The following is a 21,438-nucleotide window of genomic DNA, read 5'->3' on the forward strand; positions in this document are numbered from 1 at the left end:
TGGCACAAAGGTTCAAGTAAGGAGCCAGTGAAGGGGCTGCTGTGCTGTGACAATCAAATAAGCCATCAAGACAAGTTTTGAAGTGTTACAACCATTAACTGCGATATCACGGAAAGTGGCAAGCACTAATGGGCTCCTTCCTTTTGGATTGACTTTGGTAATCCACTTGAATGGACTTTACTATGAGAGGAGCTGGTACAGGGGCCAGTGGTAAGTCTTTAAAACACTCTTTTGATAAACTCTGGGTTCACTAACTATGTTGTTGGTGCTTTGTTTTCTGTGTAGGGACTCTTCTCATGCTACTGCAGAGGTTTGCTGTTATTTTGAGCAGTATTAGTGGTTAAAAAAGACGTTTGAATGCCCTCACCGTGCTGCCCCGAGCTAATCAGTGTTAGCCACATTCGGCTGTTAGCGACTGTCCCAGATTTCTCCGTTAATAGTTTTTACCTGAGAAAATTGTCTCGATGGCTTATTTGATGAGTGTATTTGCCGAAAAAGACCCTGGGATGATTTTTACGTCGGATTTCACTTTAAAGCACTGTCTATACTTGGTCTTAGACTTTGTGGATGAGTTACCCGATAGTTCCTCAGTATGACATACTTTGAAGCCACATGCGTCTAGACGTGAGGCAGCTGAAACAGGTAATGTCAACAAACCACCATCTACATCACCATCCTTTGTGGACTTCTGCGGATACCACCTTAGCCAAAAAGGCAGCAGAGCACAAATCAGCATTGTTGGTTTTCCTGGAGTCATTCTGGGACCCTAAAGAGCCTACTAGTCCCCTCTGTCAACCTGTTTAACGTTTATTTTTGCACCACCTTTGGAAGAGAGTGAGTCAGAATGGACACAGATCAAACAAGAGCAGTGTGAGAAACTAGTGATGTCCTGTGGGAGCAGTTGTGCTGAAGTCATTCAAAGCTGTGGCCTCTACACTTCCTGTTCATTTTTGAATCCTACAGAAGAAAACATTGTTGAAATCTTCTCTTCTGACACAATAGTTACTGTTCTCTCATTTTTTCACAAAATAAAGGTTTTTGTTGAAGTGCCTTGGTTATTTAAAAAAAAAACATCCTAGTACAGCAGTGGGATAGACACAGAGGATATTCTATCAAATTATGAACAGTAAAAAAAATGACATCATTCCAAAATAAATCAAGAATACTTTGTTTACCAATTTTGATCTCCAGTGTATGTACTGTAATAATCCTTTCATAAATGGTTGTATGGGGCTAAATTTGGTTTATTACTATTGCACATTATCAGTGGAGATCTTCCTGTCCAGCTGACCCGACTCTGCTGGAAAGCCGTCAGCTGGTTAGGATTGTAGAGTCCCTGGTTCTCCTGGGGGCCCCGCTGAAGCTGAAGCTTGAAGAAGTAGTGTACACCTGCCTCAACACTCACTCCATTCAGGATGTTATTGGACTCCAGGATATCACATGGCTGACAAACAAAAGCCAGGATCCAGGCCTGGAACAGCCTGGATGTGTTCCTCTGCGACTATGCGGACCAGTTCGTCTGAGAGAAGCTGGAGCGCTGTGGACTGGAGAGGCTGAAGAGATAGGTGGCTCTACACAACAATTCACCACATTAAATGTTTTTTCATGATGGTGTTTTCAAAATTACAAATGGGTTCCTTTCTTGTTCATAAGCTGTTTATTCAGATAAAAGACAGCAAAAATAATCCAGCTTCTGAAAACATCAGTAAGTTTTGTCATTTTGCTGTAAGAGTGCATTTAAAAACTTGACTTCTTCTAGATATTCTCATATTAAAACCATATTCTCTCTGTGTTTCTCATGTGTGAGTCACATGTTAACAAGAATCCAACTTTTGAATCCATTCAAAGGCAGCACATCACGTCCCATGGTATGTGTCTCATAGTAACACTTGCCTTAAGATTGTCCCTGGGAGAAATCGATTGTTATCATTCTGTTTATATTATTTTGAACAGATAAACTAAAACTCAACTAAAAATAGAAAATATTCTTAATTCTTCAAAGTCCTTCAGAATTATAATAATTTAAATGTTCTTCTCTTAAAACAATAAATACAAATACAGATGAGCTTAAAACAGCAATACACATATAGTAGTGTTATTAATGATGCCTGGCCACTTCATTCTGCCCTTGAGCTTATTGCTCGTGGATGTTGTAGTTGCCTCACAGTGTAACGGACACGTTTGATCTCGGTACGCCCCTCAGGGCACATTTGATCGGGTTCTGTTCATAATAGAACAAACTCATCCAAGCTGTTGCTCGTGTCCACCCTTCTCCGTTCTTTCTTCCTCTGGATATAGGTGATATTGTTTGTGGGTGTATTGGTTCCCTCCTCCTCCTGACTTTTGCCTTCTGCAAATATAAACATGGGGTACGTCTGTGCAGATGTGGAGAGAACCTACAGGAGAAAGAGCCTGAATTACTCAACTAATTCCACAGCTTCTGACTTTGCGTTTGTGACAAAATCTAATCGGACAGATCTTTTACAATCCAAAAGCTACACAGCAGCATATTGACAATTCCAAATGCTCCATGAATAGAGACCCAAGTAACCCAATCACATACCTCATTAACAGCTGTGCACAGTGATTCAAAGTCCTTCTGGCACTTAGCATAGAATCCAATGGTACAGCTGGGGTCCATCCGAGAGAAAGACATTTTCCTGGGATATTTACAATGAAACGACTGCAAGTGGTGTGGAGAGAAGAATACTGATCAGAAAAAAGTTTCCCCAGATTCAAAGAAAATGTTCCTGTGAGTCTGATACGGATGTTGGACATGTTTACATTTAATATAGGTAAATCAGTGATCCTCAAGTTACTTCTGCAGTAGCCAGAGGGTACTCGGAAAGTTCGAAAAAATATATAAATTACTATTTTATTTTGAGTCAGCTGTAACATCTGAAAACTAGGTGTTGCATTGCAGTGTGAATTTTTTTTAGCAAGCAAGCGGAGCAGGGTTTAAAATAAAAAAAAACAACCACTCAGTGGATTCCCATTGTTTTTTGGCTGCTGAATGAAGCAAATCTCCGAGCCACTTGCCTATTTTACCAGCATTTGCCTGGTAAAGTACGCTAAGTTTGTGCCCTTGAGCAGATGATTCTAAAATGCTGGCTAGAAGAAATAGACAAATGGCTAAAACAATAATGGATGAATGGTTGAAATAAATAGCTAAAAATTGATAAACACTCTTTTTCCAACATTGAATCTCCTAAATCTGTGACTTTGTGTCATAGATTTGATACTTTTAATCTTGTAAATCTGCGACTTTTGTTTCCGAAATATCACCAGGTCCGTAAAAAAAATGTTTTCATACTTGGCCCTGATACATTGTGGTAAAAAACAGATTAATGGTCGAAATAGCTAAAGTAAAGAATGAATGGTTGAAATAGTCAACTATTGGTAACTAAGAATGATAAACGGTCGAAATAGCTCAAAGTAATGGGTATATGCTTGAAAAAGGTAAACACAGATATAGGTTGAAAGAAAATAACTGAAAAATGATAAATAGTGTATCGTGAATAGTGTTAAACCGCGGGTTAACATGACTGAGCACAGCTGTCACGGGAGGAAACAAAAGGGAAGCTAAAAGAAGAGAAATGACAGTTCCTCACACCTCTAAGGGAAAGTTCTCCTTTGTTATATCCACTGTGGGCTGACAGTAGTGAGGATCCAAGTACAGCAGATGGTCATCTTTTGCAGATTAAAGCCAGAGGAAATAAACAAAAAAGTGAAAGAAGTACAGTCAACAAACAGATAAGCATCATAATTGTAATGTAAACTGTGCAGCACATACCCTGAAAGCCGACGAAGAACAGAGAGTGCTTCGGTTTGCCCCCAATGATTCCAACGCAGCACTGCAATGTCAAGAGTTTCTGTGGGAAAGAATGACGAATGGGTAGTTGTTCTTTGTACTGCTGCACTCTGCTTGCTTTAGAGCAGGGATTTATCTATCTTACACTACAAAGAAACACAACATGCAGGGGGATGTTGATTTATTACTGAACTGTGCAACCACACTGCACGCAGGGAGAATGAAACCCATGGTTAACATACTGTAATGAGTTACTTTATAGTAAATTATAGTGCTGCTGTACTACTTCTGCCGGAAACTCCCTGGAACCCCCACAAAGCTGCCACTTGGAGGGCCGCTGGTGTTAAATGTTTCTCCGTAACATGCTCAGTCTAAAAAGAATGGACATTGGTGTGACTGCATTGAATGTTGTTTGGATACCTTGACACAGGTGATGTAGGAGGGATTGAGATCTTGTCCTCCAAGTCGCACAGGAACCAGGATGATAACAGACTTCCAGGTCTGAGGGAGAGGCCGCTCGCACAAGCTCTTCACGTCCTCTAAGTAGACTGAACACAAAGAGAGACAGAGACACACGCATAGTCATGTCCACATGGTTCAAAAAGTCTTCAGGGTTTTTTTCACTGTTCTACCATATGGTCTCTCTCATCACATTTTAATAAATATCATCTAAATTTAAAGGTAAAAACAACACCAACATCTCCTCCTTGTCATGGCAAACAATGCAGAGGTCAAAAGCATATTTCCCTCAGCTGCTTTTTAGTGCGTGCTCCAGGGTGCAGCTATACAGGAGCAAGGGCTGAGAACGTAAGGATTTTAATTTTGCGTTAAACCATTGCTACAAGGCTATATATGCCCCACCCACTGACCTTGGTCCATAAACCGATCTCTACTTTCTAACTCTCTAAAAGAAATAAAGAAATACAAACGTGAACTTGCGCTGTAAAGCACAAAGCCCTGCTTCGTTCCTCTGTTTGTACAGCTGTGGGGTCTGTTTCTGAGCACAGCTGCAGGTGAGAGAGTCTGTACACTGATGAAAGGAAGGACTCACTGGTGCAATCTTGTGCAACATACACCACTAGATTGGGAACGTCGGCTGATGCTGCCACAGCTTTCCTGAAACAAAAATAAAATTATGTCTTGATGAAAGCTGGTTAACATCAATCGATAACTGGCAAGTCACGGCTGCAGGTCTTACCGGAGGATATGTGCTGCAATCGAAGGTCCGTACCAGTCCCCGGCCTTCTTCCCTGAGCTTTTGCCCAACTCCACCAGATGGTGTATCCCAAAAGGGGCTGTCGGATGGTCTGCAAACCAGGACACCACCCTTCTGTGGGTAGCCTCCAAAGGTCTGTCCAGGAGGGAACCCAAGCTCCGTTTTCGACCCCTCCCTTCCTTTACACCCAGTCCGCGCTCTGCACTGTCTGTGGGGCGAATCACTAGCAGGTCCATGTCATCTTTGACCGCATGGGGGCTCACGGACCAAGTCCAACCTCATAACGTAAAAATAAAAAATGATGAGTATTGTGCCATGTCACAAAATAAGACACCACATGTCTACTGGAAATGGGCTTATCATTGCTTATATCACTCCGTTACTGTCCTCCACTCTAAGTGATTTCCATGGGGGAGGGGCTTTCAATTTTTCCTAACCAATCACCAGAGACCAACATATATGCTCGAAGCCTCTTGTTGAGTTGACACTGATGTGTAGCTATGCTAACATTCTGATTTTGCTGGGGTTTTAGGAGTGGAGCAGGGCAAAGTCGGTTGGGCGAAATGAGAAGGTGCTTGACAACAACCTGGAAACGGCGTTAGGCTGCAGTACATCCACACTACTGTGGTTTTGATTCTAAAATGGCGTTTGAGACATTGAGAGTTGTTGTAAAAGCAAATATGGTGATATATTTGAGCGGTACCGGGAGCATTATCTATCACAGGGAGGAAGCCAAAGGGAGAAGGGAAGGCGGAGTAATGTGGACACATGGCGTGAATGTAGCAAAAGATGACAAAAGACGATCAATTGCTTTTTCAACCGAGAAACAGCAGTTTCATGTCATGAAAGATTCAATGTCTGGAGTGGACCCAGGCACAGTTTATATCATACAGTTTTGTGCTAAGTTGACCTTTAATAATCGGTTTTCCAATTGTTCTTAACAGAAAGAAAAGTCTGTTTAACCCACAATCTGTCACAGAGGCGCTGAGGGAACCAAATGTACAGAGTACAGCTTTTTGTGTCTGTGCAGGACTGCTACTTAATAACCTTTCGTTACAGACCCACATTGCTAAAGACCAACCACAAAATCATATTGTATAGATTTCCTTCATTAGTAAATTTATAATTTTATTAACATTTTCGACTGAGGAGATTCTCTGTGACCTATTCTGCTAAGTACAGCAAAGTAACTTTAGTATCATATTTATTTTATGTTGTGCTCTTGTTGTGCTGACTCATATGTTGCTTTGAGAGATGAATCACATTCCAGCTCTTACTGCTTGATGACCTAAAACGCTGGAATTCAACATAACTAAATACGTAATGTACATTTATACTTTTGAAGTCTATTTGTACTCAGCGTAAACACTGTACTGCCCTGCAAAGCCAAAACTAGATATTTGTTCGAAATTGAAGATCAGTCGGTCTTTTTTACATATACAATTATCCAATGTGTAATTTGTGAAAAACATCACATAAAAGGAATGACAACACAGATGTAAAAACCAAACCACAGTGACTGCACTCCACACACAGACACATAGACACACAGACACACACAAACACACACACACACAAATAAATAAATAATAAAACCAAATGAATACATTTCTCATTAAAAAAACAAATGCAATCATAAATAATGAAAAAGGAGTAGGAGGAAATCTCCGTATTGAGTTTGTAATACTACATTAATAAGGCAGTGGCAAAATCAAATCTAATTATAACGAGAAAATAAGGAACACCAGATAAACTAGCCCTGCTAAAAGCTGCCCAGCCTTGCTTAGCAAACATGGAGTACAGTATCTGATTTGACAATATTCAGCTTCTGAACTTGATAGGTGCCTTGTGTGTGTGTGTGTGTGTGTGTGTGTGTGTGTTGTCACCTGGTGGCATCAGGTGCAGGAGCAGGCCCTGTGCCAGCAGCATCTGCCCCGTGCGTAAAACACAGCCCCAGCCGCTGTCAGTGGTCAGGGAGCAGCCTGTCAGCGGAGGGAAACCCCGTCTGTACGTCAACCAGAGGAGAGATGCAAAGGAGTGGCGGAAACGCTCTCTCTCCCCTGAAACAGTGGCAGAGCTCGAATTAAAATCCCTCCTTGCTTTTAGAGTCACATGTAAGAGACGATTTGAGGAGCCAACCGCCTCAAGGCCTCACCATGATCCCTGAACTCGTAGGATTGTCCAAACATGATCACAGGGGAGCTCTTTCTAAATTTGGATTTCTGCTTCCAGGACCAGCCTGATACATTAGAGGGGAAAGAGAAACCGTTTCATCTCACAAACCAGAAGAGAACAAACCGATCTGTTCTTATTACACAGTAACAATTTAAAACAGACCATATTTGACACTGTTCCACGCTGAGATCAACTTGGATTTGAGCTGGCCTCTCTCCTCAGTCTCCTGCTCTTCCCTGCTCTCTTCCAGGCCCTGAGGCCCAGCAGTTTCAGAGGAGAGGAAGAGCCAGTCATCCATTGGGTCATCTACTGGGGACTGGCCCTCACAGTGAGCTGAGGAGGTCCTGGGATTCATAACAACCAATGATGACCAACTCTGTGCGTGAGGAAATGCTCCTTATTTCCATAGCAGCCTACGAAGACACAGAAGGACCATTAAAGACGACACAAGACCCTGTACAGTCAATTATGTTGTTTTGTCTTGGAACAGACCGGATCTGCCCCTGGAACTGATGGAAAATTGTTAACCACAGCAAAGTCAATAATTCTCCATGACAGTAAGTTAAGAGGGAAACCATGTGACTTCATCCTGTGACTCGAGGAATTTCAGATATGTCCATTCAGCTGCAGCAGTAGAGCTGCCGGCAGCCTATTCTCCCCCACATTTACATAGGTAGATACAACAGTCACACGTTTACTCACACAACATGCAAATTAATACATGGTTGTAAGTACTTCAATATCAATGAAACAACAATGAAAAAATATCCCAGAACAAGTCTAAGTCCTGCATTTTGAAAATTAACTTAAACTATTTTCAGCAAAATGTACTTTAAGTATAAAAAAAAAAAAAGAACTGCTCCACAGTAACAGTTGCCAGGTTACCATCGGCAACTAATTCTACTTTTTAACATATAAAAACAGTGCAAACCGCAAAATAACATTTGCAATGTTTCTTGCATTAGTGATTTTCAAAAACAGGGCTCTCAGAGAGCTAGACATCCTTGAAAACACTTGAATTTAATGTGATGTTTCAAGCATTCAAAATGCCTTGGAATTTGATTAAAGTGCTTAAAACGGCTTGTTATAAATGAAACCAGTCTACTTACAAACATGAAGCTTTGTTGTTTAAAGAACGCTATATACACAAATGCAAACATTGTTTGGGTTGTTTATAGCACAATAACATCAAAGTGAATATGATGATTCAAAAAACACATGAACCTGAAACCAAAAAGGATTTTTTTCCTTCTTCTATGTCACATTTCCATTTACAAGCTTATATATAACTACACAGTCTCTTAATTACAAAATATAAGGTGACTCAAAATGCCAACCATGTTTTCAGACACCACTTTTAAAAGTTAGCGTTGAGCCCTGGATTTAGCAGAAAAATGTCGCCAGTAAGTGAAATGTATTACAGATGACCTAATTACATATTTTTTTACACTGATGCATCATCCTGTAAATAGCACTTTACTGTTCTAGCTGGTTCAGGTAGAGCGACTATTTCCAGCCTTATAAAATGTTTTCTAGAGTTAACTTCAAGCATGTTTCAAGCTTTTCCAGCACCGCAAAACTGAGGTAAATACAGTGGCCTACATACAGTATAGAGTATATGGATCATTGCACTTCTTTATCACCATCCATTAGATGTTATTGGGAAAACTCAAAACACAACAAAGTTTCAAAATGTGTCACTTTGGCATCTTATATCATTTCTGCAGTTTTAATTCAAAATCCAAACACTTTCCAAACCTCACAAACCCAACACTGAATTTCAAGTGTTTTCAATGATCTCCAGCACCTATAACCCTGTATTTTACACACACGTCAATAATTGATCTAATCCAGGAGACACAGTGGATTCAGATGATTCATGGAAAAGGGAACAAGAAAAAGCAAAGTTCAGTAAATGTACTTAATTACTTTCCACCAATGAGTGAACTACACCAACATCCCCTATCTCATCCATGTCATAACTAACCTATAACTTAAAAAAAAAAAACAGAAGAAAAAAATCGAGAAAATCATTATATATTAATATGTAAATGTATCATAAACATTCAATGTATGCAGCTCTTTAGTACATGCGTTCATACTTTATCTCCCAATCAAATCCTCATTCATGTTACATTTACAAATGTGTATTCATGACATGCGTTGTAGTGCTGACAAAAAGAAAACCATTGGCAACTCTGTCGATCATTTCATCACATCAACTTAGTTGTCAGGTAACTTTATAATGATGAAACGTAGCTGTTTAAAAACTAACTGCTGGTTAGACAGCAGAGAACAAAATGGTGGCTGTTTGAACTCTTTTGACATGTTAGTGCAGGAGGTGAATTACCTGATACACAAAAAGTTAATGGACATGAATACAAAAGCACATGCAGACTAAGTGTTCTCTGTATGAACTAATACAAAAACAAGTTAGTAGCCTGTACAACACACATACAGCGACACCGTGCAAAACCACAGACTGTTGTTAAACATAACTGAAGGTCTGACAGCGTCTTGGCTTAAACTGCCATCCATCCATTCAACTTTAGCCCTTCGACTTCAGAGTCCGTCCACTCGCAGCAAAACGCGGAGGGTTTATCCATTTATCAATGCACGACATTAATATTTTACCTTATTCGAGCATCGTCGTTGCGTGTCCTTTAATCTCAGCCACTCGCTTAGTGTACTCCTCTGAACATGCCCGCCCGTTGTCGTTCCGTCGGCGGTGTCATGAGAATCTCCGCTCGCTCCTGGAGAAGGAGCAGCGGAATCACTTCCTGTTTATCCCTGTGACGTGCTGGCACGGCTGTGATTGGCTGACAGAGGACCAATGACAGTGAGCCTGATATTATCCCTCTGGATGATCATTTCATACCATTTTCCTCTTTTTATCCGTATTAATATTCAACTTTCATCCGTAATCAGAGAAACTGTCCGGCAAACCTCTCTACCAGAGCTTTATATAGGAAACCAGATCATTTTTTGAGGGTATACAACTAATAATAGATGTATAAGGCAATACAAAGATGCACATTTAGTAAACCTGCTTCTATATGTTTCTGGAGTAATCAGTATTTGATACAGAATTGGTAAAAACATGGTTATTACCCAGGGATTTTTATTTATTTTTTATTTTTTATCTCAGATAAGGTGTAAAGGTGTAATGATTGCACAGCTGTTATCCTGTTAATTGTGTTCAATTCAATTTCAATTCAGTTTTATTTATAGTGCCAAATCATGACAAATGTTATCTCAGGACACTTTACAGATTAGGTAAAGACCACACTCTATGATAAACAGAGACCCAACAATTCCCCTGTAGAGTACGGTGGCAACGAAAACCTTCCCTATAACAGGCAGGAACGTCAGACAGTTATTGTCAGATTTATGTTAAATGTTGATCCTCTCTGCTCCTTTTGTCACATCACAGATGAAACGACACAACATCTTTTTAGGGAAGGCTCTTTTAGTCAAACACTGTGGATGATATTAACCTCTTTTTAAACAGAAGGTTAGGTACACGACTCAAACTCAAAACTTGATTTAATATTTTTTTGTATTTTTGAGAATATATTTCCTGTTAAAAAGTTGTATGTTATGATTCTTTTCTTATCACTTGCTAAATTCTATACACACACACCACCAAATGTTCAAAGCAGAAACCTGATTGTTTTGTTTTCATTTCTTACTTTAACTCTTCCCTGGACAAACTAAAGTACTGCACCGACTGTAAAGCTGTGAAAACCAAAGACATGTGTACTGAATCTGATCTGTAATTATATATGTACTTATGTTTTCTTTTATTTATGACAAATGCACTACCTCGAGCAATTATGGCATTGTTACTATTGTTATATTGTTTGAAGATCGAACAGTAATCACTGTTGTAAGTCCATTTGTGTAAAAAAAGTTTAAAAAAAAAAAAAAATTTATCCGTGAAAAGTCAGCGCTTATGACAGACAAAAAAAGTGTGCACACATTGTTATATTCCAAATAATTGTTATTTTTTTAAAGCTCCTTATTAGGACATACTGACTCAGTGTCAGTGTCATTGCTTATTTATAATGTTTAAATATCCTATGCTTTTTTAATTTCTTTTCTTTTCTTTTTTCATATTTCATTCGATTGACATACAGCCTACATTTTACACACTGGGATATTGTTCTTATTATCATTATTAGTATTATTATTATTTCTAAGAATGTCCATGATCTGCTGACAGTCTGTCTTTTTACAGAAAAATAAATAAAACTTAATAAAAGTCTCAGAAAAGTCAGACAAAACAAGGGCTTTCTTTGCATTTTATTACATTTCTGCACTATAGGCTTTTTTGCATTGGTTTTTCACAACAGTGGCTAGTAAATATGTAGCAATGTAATGTTGCTGTAAAAAAAAAAAAGTTAGCCTAAGGAAGAAAAAAAATCAAACACTTGGACAACGATAGACATGACAAGCAATATCACAACTTCAGACACAGAATGAGCGTCAATGCTGCACACAACAGGGTAGCCACGCAGATTGGAGTTCTCCGTCTAAATGTAAAAACATATAAATAACAAACATAACACAAACAATTTCCCCCCTGGGATTATTAAAGTATTTCTGATTCTGATTCTAACTAGTTTCAGTCCTAAAGCAGAAATTCCCAGAAAGTGATGACGTAAGATTCTTTTGATATAAATAAAAAAAGTTTAATAAATAGAGGTAAAATAGAAAAATAATCAAATAAATATACCAGTAAATAAAACTATCTGACACAAAATAAAGTGCAATTTTCTCGCATCACACACAAAAACACAGATGGAAACATTGGGTGAATGTCTGATGACCACTGCATCCTGAAGACTGTGTCAGCCCAGACTGCAAAACTCATCTGAATTGATCTAAATGTGTCCGTTAACGAAACAAATATGCGTCAGAATAATAATGATAACGTATGAAATGGAAAGAGTCTGCAGGCAAAGTGTACACCTATCTTTCTTTGTTCCTCGGGACTGTTGGTGCCATGTGACATCGTCCACAAGGTGGCAGTCGAAGACAGGTCTGAGCCCGCTGTCCTACAACTATCAAGCTCATTTTTCTGTAACACACGAGAACAAACAAGACCTTACCACTACGATGCTCTCGACACATCTACTCCTGGCTTTGTGTATAATCTACGACTGTATCACTGACAAGAGTGCTCCGTTTGATCAAACTGGGCACTGTTGGATTGCATATTATTATACATTTAAGTGTAAACGGAAAAAAATCACATCATCCCTAATTAAACACACTGGCACTTTCCTCCACACGCAACATTACACAATATACCGTACATGTGCGTAAACAGAGTGAGTGAAAGAGCATTCGTAGCCTGCCCTCCTTCCAGTATGGTTCTTTACGCTCTTTGTCTCCTCACCAGACACACTAGTGGACTCACTTAATAGCCTAAAATATATAATTGCACGTTTCACTACGATCAATGGAGACGACGTTTAAAACAAAATGTGTTTATTGCAACCCTTTCCTCTGTCTTCTCTTCTTGTCCGGAGCACAATGTAAACGTAGTAATTGGGGACACCAGGAAAGAAGTGGCATCATTAACACATTGCATAGTGTCCCTGTGCAAGTTCATCTACGACCTCTTTCAATTCCACTGAAATTCAGCCCTTAAACACCAGCTGAAGCGCACCAGCTGATTTACCCAGTCCCAATCACTGCAAGCGGTGATCATATCTTGGTCCAGTTCCCAGGATGTTGGTTGAATTCTTTGTCACTACATAATAGAAGCCCGGGCCTTATTACAGAAACTTCCAAAGTCTGGAATCCTGGCTTATCTTAGTTTAGGGTGGTATTTGGGAGTTTTGGTATTACAGAAGCATGGTTCCTAACTGCATTTAGGAACCAACCCAGTTTTATCTGAGGATAGGGATTAAGCTATTACAGGCCCATCTTCACTGAGGGGTTGGGAAAGCATTAAGCCCTGTCCTAAAAAAACACCTTTTTTTTGTCCATGATAGAAAGCTAGCTAGCCAGTGACAATGAGAGCTGTTGATATAGCATACCGGTACACTCTAAACAAAGACACAGACATGACATGACCAAATTCACCATTATAATGAGGATATTTTAAAGATATGATACGAAAGGAGGTCTGAGATAGGAGATGACACAACCCTAAGTAATAGGAAGATGTTTCTGTCATTGAAACTCAAGTTAAAATAGGACAAGCAGTTAGGATATGTTTCTGTAATGAGACCCATGACTGTACTGAAATACACTATGTTGTTCTTGAACTAAACGATGGCACTGGAGCTGAAATGTGAGGAATGCCCCTTTATAACAGAATCCTGCTTGTTTACACATTCAACAGTGTTCCTGTTGAAAAGTTGTTCACAGTGTTCCCCACCTTAAGGTCTGCTTTATATTCTTCATCTTTTGAAATATTCTTTCATTTTCCATGTGCAGTGTCAGACATGCATTAAGACATATGCATTGTTTCCTATATACAACACATTGAACATACAGTACATACACAGGCCTACATTATGATACCATGTGCGCACATTTTCCAACATGGCTGATGCTTTTTTGTTCACATCTTATGTGTCTACATGTCACATGTCATCTATTTGGTGTTATTTCTTCAGGCATTTATGTCTCCCCTCCGTTCAAAGTCAGGTTAATTCATGATATGTCAGTGTGAAGCTACAGTAGAAGGCATTACATGGGAGAGTCTGACTCTGTCTGGAGCCGTCTTATCACGAGTGATGCTTGGAGCTCCGGCTGGTTCCCTTATCAGACTGGACCGTGGCAGCACTTGCTGAGGTTGCTGTCTGAGCCCCACGGCGGCCGATCCCAGACGACGCCTCTGGTTTTCCTGCTGTGTTTCCTCGCTTCTCCTCACTTGACTTGGAGATATCTTTTACCTTGGCCCCCTCTTGTGATCCCCCCTTAATAGGCCCGAGAACTGTTTTGGCCACGCTTGTGAGCTGGGTGACAAAGCTGGCTTTATCCCCCGGAGACACTGGGCGAGACTTGCTTGAGCAGGGCGAAGCTGCGTTAGAGGAGGGTGACATGGGATTCTCTTCCAGGACCTCCATGTGTGCCCTCTCCTCTTTGGCCCCGCGGTAACTGTTTGATATCTTCTCCATTTTGGATCTAGCAGCGGCGGGCACTTGAGCTGCCACTGGGGTTTGAGCCTGGGTGGGAACTGGGGGTGCAGGTCCTTTGACCCTTGTCGTCTCCGTTGCTTTATCGCTGCCACCAATGCCTCCTTTCTCTCCATTCTCTGTACCTTTACGTGGCTTGGACTGCTCTGTAGAGGATACTCTCTGGATGTTTCCTTTGTCTGTACCTGCAGTGCCTTTCATTTTCTCATCAGTCTTCACCTGAGCTTTAGCTGCAGGTCCACTGTCAGTCTGTACACTCCGCTGCTTGCTGTCTTGTTGCTGCAGGCCCTTTGATGTGCCAGGAGTCAAGATTTTCTCACTGAGTTTACTCTTGGAGACTGTTGCCTCAGAACTTGAAGTACTTACTTTTTGGGGGGGTTTGTCCCCTGGGCTAGGCTTGGCCTCTGTAGTAGATAAAACCAGCGCTGGACTAGACTTCACTGCAGCTGCACTTATGTTATTCTTTAGAATCACAGCAGTAGCTAATGTCTTACTTGTATCAACAACATTGGTCTTGGACTCAGCTTTAGTAGCTTTGCTCTCAGTTTGCGACCCTGTGGTCTGGGTATCTCTCTCTCTTGATGTGAGCAGAGTGTCACGACTGAGCGGGGACTCCTGCCTTCCCAGCCTTCTCACGGGCTTCAGGCCTCCAATCTCCCCTCCCATGGGAGGGGAGGGGGAGGAAGACGATGAAGGAGATGGGGGAGCTGGTCCATTCTCTCCTTCCATCTCCAGCAGACTTTGTAGACTGTGCTCACAGTGGAAGGACTCTCTCCTGTAGTCCCCATGCGCCACCTCCAGGCTATGCTTGCGTAACGACACGCCACCGGTCAGAGGAGAAGGCGACGATGATGATGAAGAGGAGGAAGGCAGAATTGGTGCCCCTAGCTTTTCCGCCGACTGCACCCGCTGCAGCAGGGGGGACCTGGGTGGCTCTGCGCTTTTGGGACGAGGGCGGGCAACAGGGGGCGAGGAGTGCAGCTTGGCAGGAAACATCTGTGTGGTGTTGGAGCTCCCTACCGTGTGGCCAGTGAGAGGTGGGGGAGAGGAGGTGGTCGGGGAGGGGGTGTGAGCCAGGGGGGATAAAGGGATGTTACCGGCTGATTTGCAGCGTGCAGAGCGGTACTGACGGTGAAGTTTGGGAGACAGGCCGTGCAGGGAGCTGGGCCTCATGTGGTGAGTGGCTGCTGGGGAGTTTGGGGTACTGGATGCTGGGGAGCTGCTCTGGGAGGAGGTGCCTGAGGAGAGGAGAGGAAACAGACTTTTCAATCACAATATGTCAACGCTGGATTTCTGTAGACAGAAAAAAATGTTTATGCATTTGTTTGTTATACCTTTAAATATATATATCAGAGCCTTTAATTGGTTTTCTACATATAATATCCATACAAAGGGATTGTTTTCAGGCCTAGTAGAAAGACAGACTAGGAACAGACACATGCATTCTAGGCCTTCCATACTAACCCAGGTAAGGGGATTCAGTGAGAGTAGAGCGGTAAGTCTGAGTGGGCGAGCGGGCGGAGAGACTGTGGGTGGGGGAGCCTGGGAGACTGTCTCCAGATGAAAGAGAGCGATTTAAAGAGGAGAGGCTCCGGCTGGTGTGGAGCAGGTTGGACTGCTTGGTGATTTTCCTGAACAGGGAGCTGCGCTTCTTCCTGAAACGACAAATAATAATAATAATAATAATATAGTGAGAATAAAGGTATGTAAAACATAAAAGCTTATGTATTCCATTGTTATGTATCGTTATGAAATGCATCTTTTTTTGCAGTAACGCACTCTTGTCCCTCCTTGGCTCCTGTCCTCTTGCTGCGCCGTGCCATCTTGGATTTATAGCTGGACTTGCGGGCGGGACCCACTTTTATAGAGGTGTTCTCAAATGGAGTAGTTGTAACTGTCACCTTGTTTCCACTCTGCAGATTATATATATACATATTTTTTCACATGAATCACATTATTTTAAAATCGATCTGAACCGACGATAAAAATCTTAAAATGTATATTAAAATTAGGTAGTCAGGTAGTCCTCACCTTTAGGATGAGCTCCACCACCTCTGTATGGACCAGACCATGGACTGACTCCCCGTTTACATGAGTGATGAGGTCACCAGCACTAAGTCCCGCGTCCTGGGCCGGACCTCCATCTTCCACATGCTGTGAGAACAATGAAGGCATTTACCCAGAAATCTATCTCCATGTTCAAGTTCTAATTTGGGGCTTAATGATAACTCTATCAAAAACATCTAAGTGCTGGATTTGATACCATAGGACACACTGTGCTGACTGTATATAAAGATAAATGACACTTCTCCACATCCTCCCACTTTACTAAAGTGAAGCCAAAATATCCTGGATACGGGCAATGTCATGTTGGAATATTGCATCCAGAGCCTGCGCAGTAGAGATTGCGCAGTATCTAAGTCCCACCCATACACCTGCCAGAACAAATGCCCGACTTGAACTTTGACACAGCCACAATATATGACAATGTGCTATACAACTTCAAAGCTATGCAGACGATACACAACTTATCATATCCCTAACATTGAAAATGGTAAAGAGACTGCCCTAGCTGCCACCTTAGGTCATCGAACACTGAAGTATTAAATGTACCAACAATTAAAGCAATTCTTACCTTTCTGGCACTTTTACACTTTTCTCCTGTAATCCTATAATGCTCTAAAAAGCGTATGGCACACTAAAATGTAATAGAAATCCACCAGGCGTTCATATATTTCTGAAAAAAGTCTGACCAATTATTTTATTTGGTCCGAATAAAAAGGATTTGCCAAGCTTTCTCTCTGTCATCCGATGCTCTGTTTCACTCAAGTGCCATGGAAAATCCGAGATTTCGGACCTCAAACTAGGCAAAGTGCACTGGCATACCTGTCAAAGTGGAACTTCCTTTTGGTTTATGAAAAATAAGCATCAATAGGAAACCTTTTGTTATCATGTACTAAAACAGTGCAACCTCAACAACCTTTAAATCTCAATTTGGACTGTTATGTAGCCTTGCTTTCATCTCTTATTGTCATTGTTCTATTCCCTGTTTCTCTGGATATCAATGTTTCTGTTTGGCACCTATTTCTTGTTTCTAGTGTACATATTTCAGATGGTTTATTTCAATCAATTTGATGAAAAACACTTTGAGCTTGATTGCATGTATGATATTCGCTATATAAAATAATGTTTATTATTGGCTTTGCTCTCTCACCCAGACCATGTGATGTACGCTGTAAACATCACTGTCTCCCATGTAGACTCTGATGGCTCGGAGAGTGAAGCCATACTTCTTTCCAGAACGGTGTATGGTGATTGGAGAATGCAGAACATTGACCATGGGAGAGTAGTCTCTGCTGGGAGAGGAGTCCCGAGAGGAAGGGTTGGACGAGAGCGAGCGAGGTGACATGGGGCTCGCTAGCGGGGAGGCAACATGTTGCTCCACTGAGGAGAGAGGGATGCAGTTCAGGTTACATTACAGAATTTATTCCTAAATATTGCCTTACATTTCATTTGCTAATGTGCATTTACCTGCAGGAATGATGACAGACAAAGCGGTAGCAGACGCAGATTTGATAACTTTGGTTCCTGGTCGTGAGTTACGTTTCTCTCCTTCAGCTGAAAGCTGCTGGTGGCGAACCCTCCGCAGCACCAGGTCAGTGGTGGCCCCACGGATCCCCTGTGGGTCTGGAAGTCCCAGAACAGCAGCATTGCCTGGTGGAGGCAATGGTGCATCAACAGGTCTCAAAAACGTGTCAGTGGCATGGTGGTGATATGACAGCCAACATAAAATGAAATGCTGTGATTAAATACAGACTTGGGGTGACAAACAAGGTGATGTGCTGCTTCATCCCTTCTTACCTCCAGCTGTAAGCCCATTGCTGTCTTTGAGGAGTGTTCTCAGATCGCCTTGAGAGGTGATGGCACCCATGGCTCCTTCCAGGGAAGCCCCTCTGGCCTTCACTGGAGGTTGCCTGTTGGGGACAGGCAGCTCAGAGTCGACTTCCAGTGGGGAGGCTAGGCGGTGTGTATCCATGAGGGCGGAGAAGCGTCTTCGGGCCCCTGATGGAGGGCTGGAGTCACTCTCAATAAAGGAGGACTCAGAGCACGATAAGCGTTTCCTGAGAAAAGAAAGGTGGTCGTGCTTTGGTAAAGAATTATTCTCGATGAATCAGTATAAGTCAGTATAAGATAGCATACACAGGGAAACTATTTGGCTAGAGTTTTGACAATAAAGACTTTTTGTGGGCAGCACTCACATCTCGGGCGATCCAGTCCTCCAGCTCTTGTCCCTGAGGGTAAAGCTGCCCAGGCTTTCTCTCTTGGCCACTCCATCCTCCCTGGGGACCTTGTGCTCCCGTAGAGTCACACCGGAGGTTTTATGCTCCAGCTGGGACAGATGCTCCATACTGCTGTACACCTGCAGGCCCACCCAACAAGACAGTCAACATTGCATTGGCGTGTGGACTGATTGCCATTTAAAACACTTCAAACATTCTCTCTGTAGATAAAAAGAAAAATAGGGTGCAAGTTTTAACAGGAATGTCCAGTCTGACCTTGCTGAAGCGAGGGGAGCAGGATGAGAAGCGATGTATCTCCACAGGCTCATCATCGTTGGTATCATCCTCATCGTATGACTGTACATGATGGTAGCGCTCAGATCGGGCTGGTGAGGAAGATATCATAGCTTTACAATAAGCAAGTAGCCAGTGGCATTATTTTTCACTCTGTGCTCCTTTCTACTGATTCAATTTACTGTACTAAAAAACATGACATGGCTCATACATGTATAAGACAAAAGCAATCAGATTAACCTATGTGAAAAGCAACAAACTCTTCTACATTTACAGTAGTTGTCATGGTCACGTGGGCGACTTAATTTGGGTGTTATGGCAAAGTCCCTGTGGCTTTTAAATGAATAAGATTTTCCTAAGCTCAAAGGGATATATGGCCCGTGCCTGAAATCCCCAGCAGTAGACTCACTGTCAAAATAGCTGGTGTCTTCCTCAGACTCTAGGTGAGGAATGAACTCCGCCTTCTGTCTCAGCAGGCTGTTCCAGTTCACCTCTGTAAAGAATGAGTGCTGCCTCACTTCAAAAGCACCACCTAAAGGGCAGAAATTAGAAATTAAAAAAATAGAAATTAGGATTTAATTTTAAAAAGAAAACATTGAGTCAAGTGAAACATCTGAACATCACATTTTGTTTTAAGATTGGTACATGAAAACTACTCAGCAAATGGTTGAAATATTTAGCAAATAATAATGGATAGTCTAAGTGGTTGCATAATTAACTAATAATGGATAATAGTTGCAATAATTAGCTAATAATAATGGGAAAATGGTTAAAATAGTGAGCTAAAAAAGATAAATGGTCAAAATTGTTATCTTAAAATAAATGATAAATAGTTGAAGTAGTTAGGTAAAGTAAAAGATAAATGGTAGAAATAGTTAGCTAAAATAAAAGGTAAATGGTTGAAGTAGTTAGCTACAGTAAAAGGTAAATGGTAGAAATAGTTAGCTAAAATCAAAGGTAAATGGTTGAAATAGTTAGCTAAAATAAAAGGTAAATGGTTGAAATAGTAAGCTAAAGTAAAAGGTAAATGGTAGAAATAGTAAGCTAAGGTAAAAGGTAAATGGTTGAAATAGTTAGCTAAAGTAAAAGGTAAATGGTAGAAATAGTTAGCTAAAGTAAAAGATAAATGGTAGAAATAGTTGGCTAAGGTAAAAGGTAAATGGTTGAAATAGTAAGCTAAAGTAAAAGATAAATGGTAGAAATAGTTAGCTAAGGTATAAGGTAAATGGTAGAAATTGTTAGCTAAGGTAAAAGGTAAATGGTTGAAATATTTAGCTAAAGTAAAAGGTAAATGGTAGAAATAGTTAGCTAAAGTAAAAGATAAATGGTAGAAGTAGTTAGCTAAGGTAAAAGGTAAATGGTTGAAATAGTAAGCTAAAGTAAAAGGTAAATGGTTGAAATAGTTAGCTAAAATAAAAGATAAATGATTGAAATAGTTAGCTAAAGTAAAAGGTAAATGATTGAAATAGTTAGCTAAAGTAAAAGGTAAATGGTAGAAATAGTTAGCTAAGGTAAAAGGTAAATGGTTGAAATAGTAAGCTAAAGTAAAAGATAAATGGTAGAAATAGTTAGCTAAGGTAAAAGGTAAATGGTTGAAATAGTTAGCTAAAATAAAAGATAAATGGTAGAAAAAGTTAGCTAAAATAAAAGGTAAATGGTTGAAATAGTTAGCTAAAGTAAAAGGTAACTGGTTGAAATTGTTACCCAAAACTTCCAGCCTGTTGCTAACCTGACCAAACCAAAAAAAGAACGACATTTGAGACCAGGAATAAAAGAGATCCACTAATGTGGGTGACTGACCTGTGCCCAGTCGAACCAGTGGGTTGGTTTGCAGAAGGGAGGAGATCAGGTGCTGGGCGTCAAGAGGGAGCGCCTCATCCCCCTCTGGCCACACTATGTCATCTACCGGGTACGGAGAGAGAGAGAAGGGCATGAGGAACACACTTTTGGTGAAGAGGAGAGAAAAGTGTGTGGAATAATACTCGTTCGGCCTAGGCTTTTGATCCCTCACCTGTGATGACCTGTCCGAACAGCTCCTCCGGAGTGTCTCCAAAGAAAGGCACACAGCCCACCAGGAACTCATACAGGATGATGCCCATAGCCCACCAGTCCACTGGCTTCCCATAGCCTTGGCGCAGAATAACCTCTGGGGCGATGTACTCTGGAGTTCCACACACCTGAAGGAAAAACAGCAACACTTGGTTTCGTTGCCACCGTACTCTACGGGGGAATTGTTGGGTCTATGTAAATCATAAATAAGTCATAGAGTGTGGTCTTTACCTAGTCTGTAAAGTGTCCTGAGATAACTTTTGTTATGATTTGGCACTATAAATAAAATTGAAGTGAATTGAATTGAACTTGATTTCTTCAATTGTTTATTAAATTCTATCAAACAAAGTTTCCCACGATCAGATTATTCTAAACCATCTAGCCATATCAATTTAAGAAGAAGAAGAAGAAGAATTACTTTATTCATCCCGCAACGGGGAAATTTAATTTTTTCAC

General features: G+C 41.0%; 2 protein-coding genes across 2 annotated transcripts in view; both read right to left on the reverse strand.

Moving 5' to 3' along the window:
* Positions 1 to 1,747: 1,747 nt before the first annotated feature.
* Positions 1,748 to 9,944, reverse strand: LOC310960010 (cysteine protease atg4da-like). Its single transcript, XM_083931584.1, has 11 exons — positions 9,837 to 9,944; positions 7,365 to 7,615; positions 7,183 to 7,266; positions 6,914 to 7,087; positions 5,010 to 5,304; positions 4,863 to 4,927; positions 4,232 to 4,359; positions 3,794 to 3,872; positions 3,614 to 3,690; positions 2,564 to 2,683; positions 1,748 to 2,396 (listed from the first exon to the last, which is right to left on the reverse strand). Exons 2-11 carry the CDS (start codon positions 7,555 to 7,557, stop codon positions 2,226 to 2,228), a joined length of 1,386 nt encoding a protein of 461 aa, XP_083787710.1. The 5' UTR covers positions 7,558 to 7,615; positions 9,837 to 9,944; the 3' UTR covers positions 1,748 to 2,225.
* Positions 9,945 to 13,948: 4,004 nt separating this feature from the next.
* The window catches only part of LOC310960007 (microtubule-associated serine/threonine-protein kinase 1-like), a gene marked incomplete at both ends in the record, with an annotated part of 58,750 nt that continues 51,260 nt past the window's right edge, over positions 13,949 to 21,438 (reverse strand). Inside the window, 12 exons of the mRNA XM_083931581.1 lie at positions 13,949 to 15,597; positions 15,824 to 16,014; positions 16,139 to 16,272; positions 16,391 to 16,513; positions 17,574 to 17,803; positions 17,891 to 18,115; positions 18,221 to 18,480; positions 18,619 to 18,779; positions 18,916 to 19,025; positions 19,343 to 19,465; positions 20,734 to 20,835; positions 20,945 to 21,110. Coding sequence (XP_083787707.1) covers positions 13,949 to 15,597; positions 15,824 to 16,014; positions 16,139 to 16,272; positions 16,391 to 16,513; positions 17,574 to 17,803; positions 17,891 to 18,115; positions 18,221 to 18,480; positions 18,619 to 18,779; positions 18,916 to 19,025; positions 19,343 to 19,465; positions 20,734 to 20,835; positions 20,945 to 21,110 — 3,474 coding nt within the window. The remainder of the gene's footprint in view (positions 15,598 to 15,823; positions 16,015 to 16,138; positions 16,273 to 16,390; positions 16,514 to 17,573; positions 17,804 to 17,890; positions 18,116 to 18,220; positions 18,481 to 18,618; positions 18,780 to 18,915; positions 19,026 to 19,342; positions 19,466 to 20,733; positions 20,836 to 20,944; positions 21,111 to 21,438) is intronic.

This window comes from Echiichthys vipera (genome assembly GCF_963691815.1).
Source record: "Echiichthys vipera genome assembly, chromosome: 17".
Classification (NCBI taxonomy): domain Eukaryota; kingdom Metazoa; phylum Chordata; class Actinopteri; order Perciformes; family Trachinidae; genus Echiichthys; species Echiichthys vipera.

Coding starts and splice junctions, on each gene's coding strand:
- LOC310960010 (XM_083931584.1), bottom strand. CDS start 7,557: ATGAATCCCAGGACCTCCTCAGCTCACTGTGAGGGCCAGTCCCCAGTA. Junction 7,088..7,182: donor CTACGAGTTCAGGGATCATG/GTGAGGCCTTGA, acceptor CCACTGTTTCAG/GGGAGAGAGAGCGTTTCCGC. Junction 2,684..3,613: donor AGGAGAACTTTCCCTTAGAG/GTGTGAGGAACT, acceptor CACCACTTGCAG/TCGTTTCATTGTAAATATCC.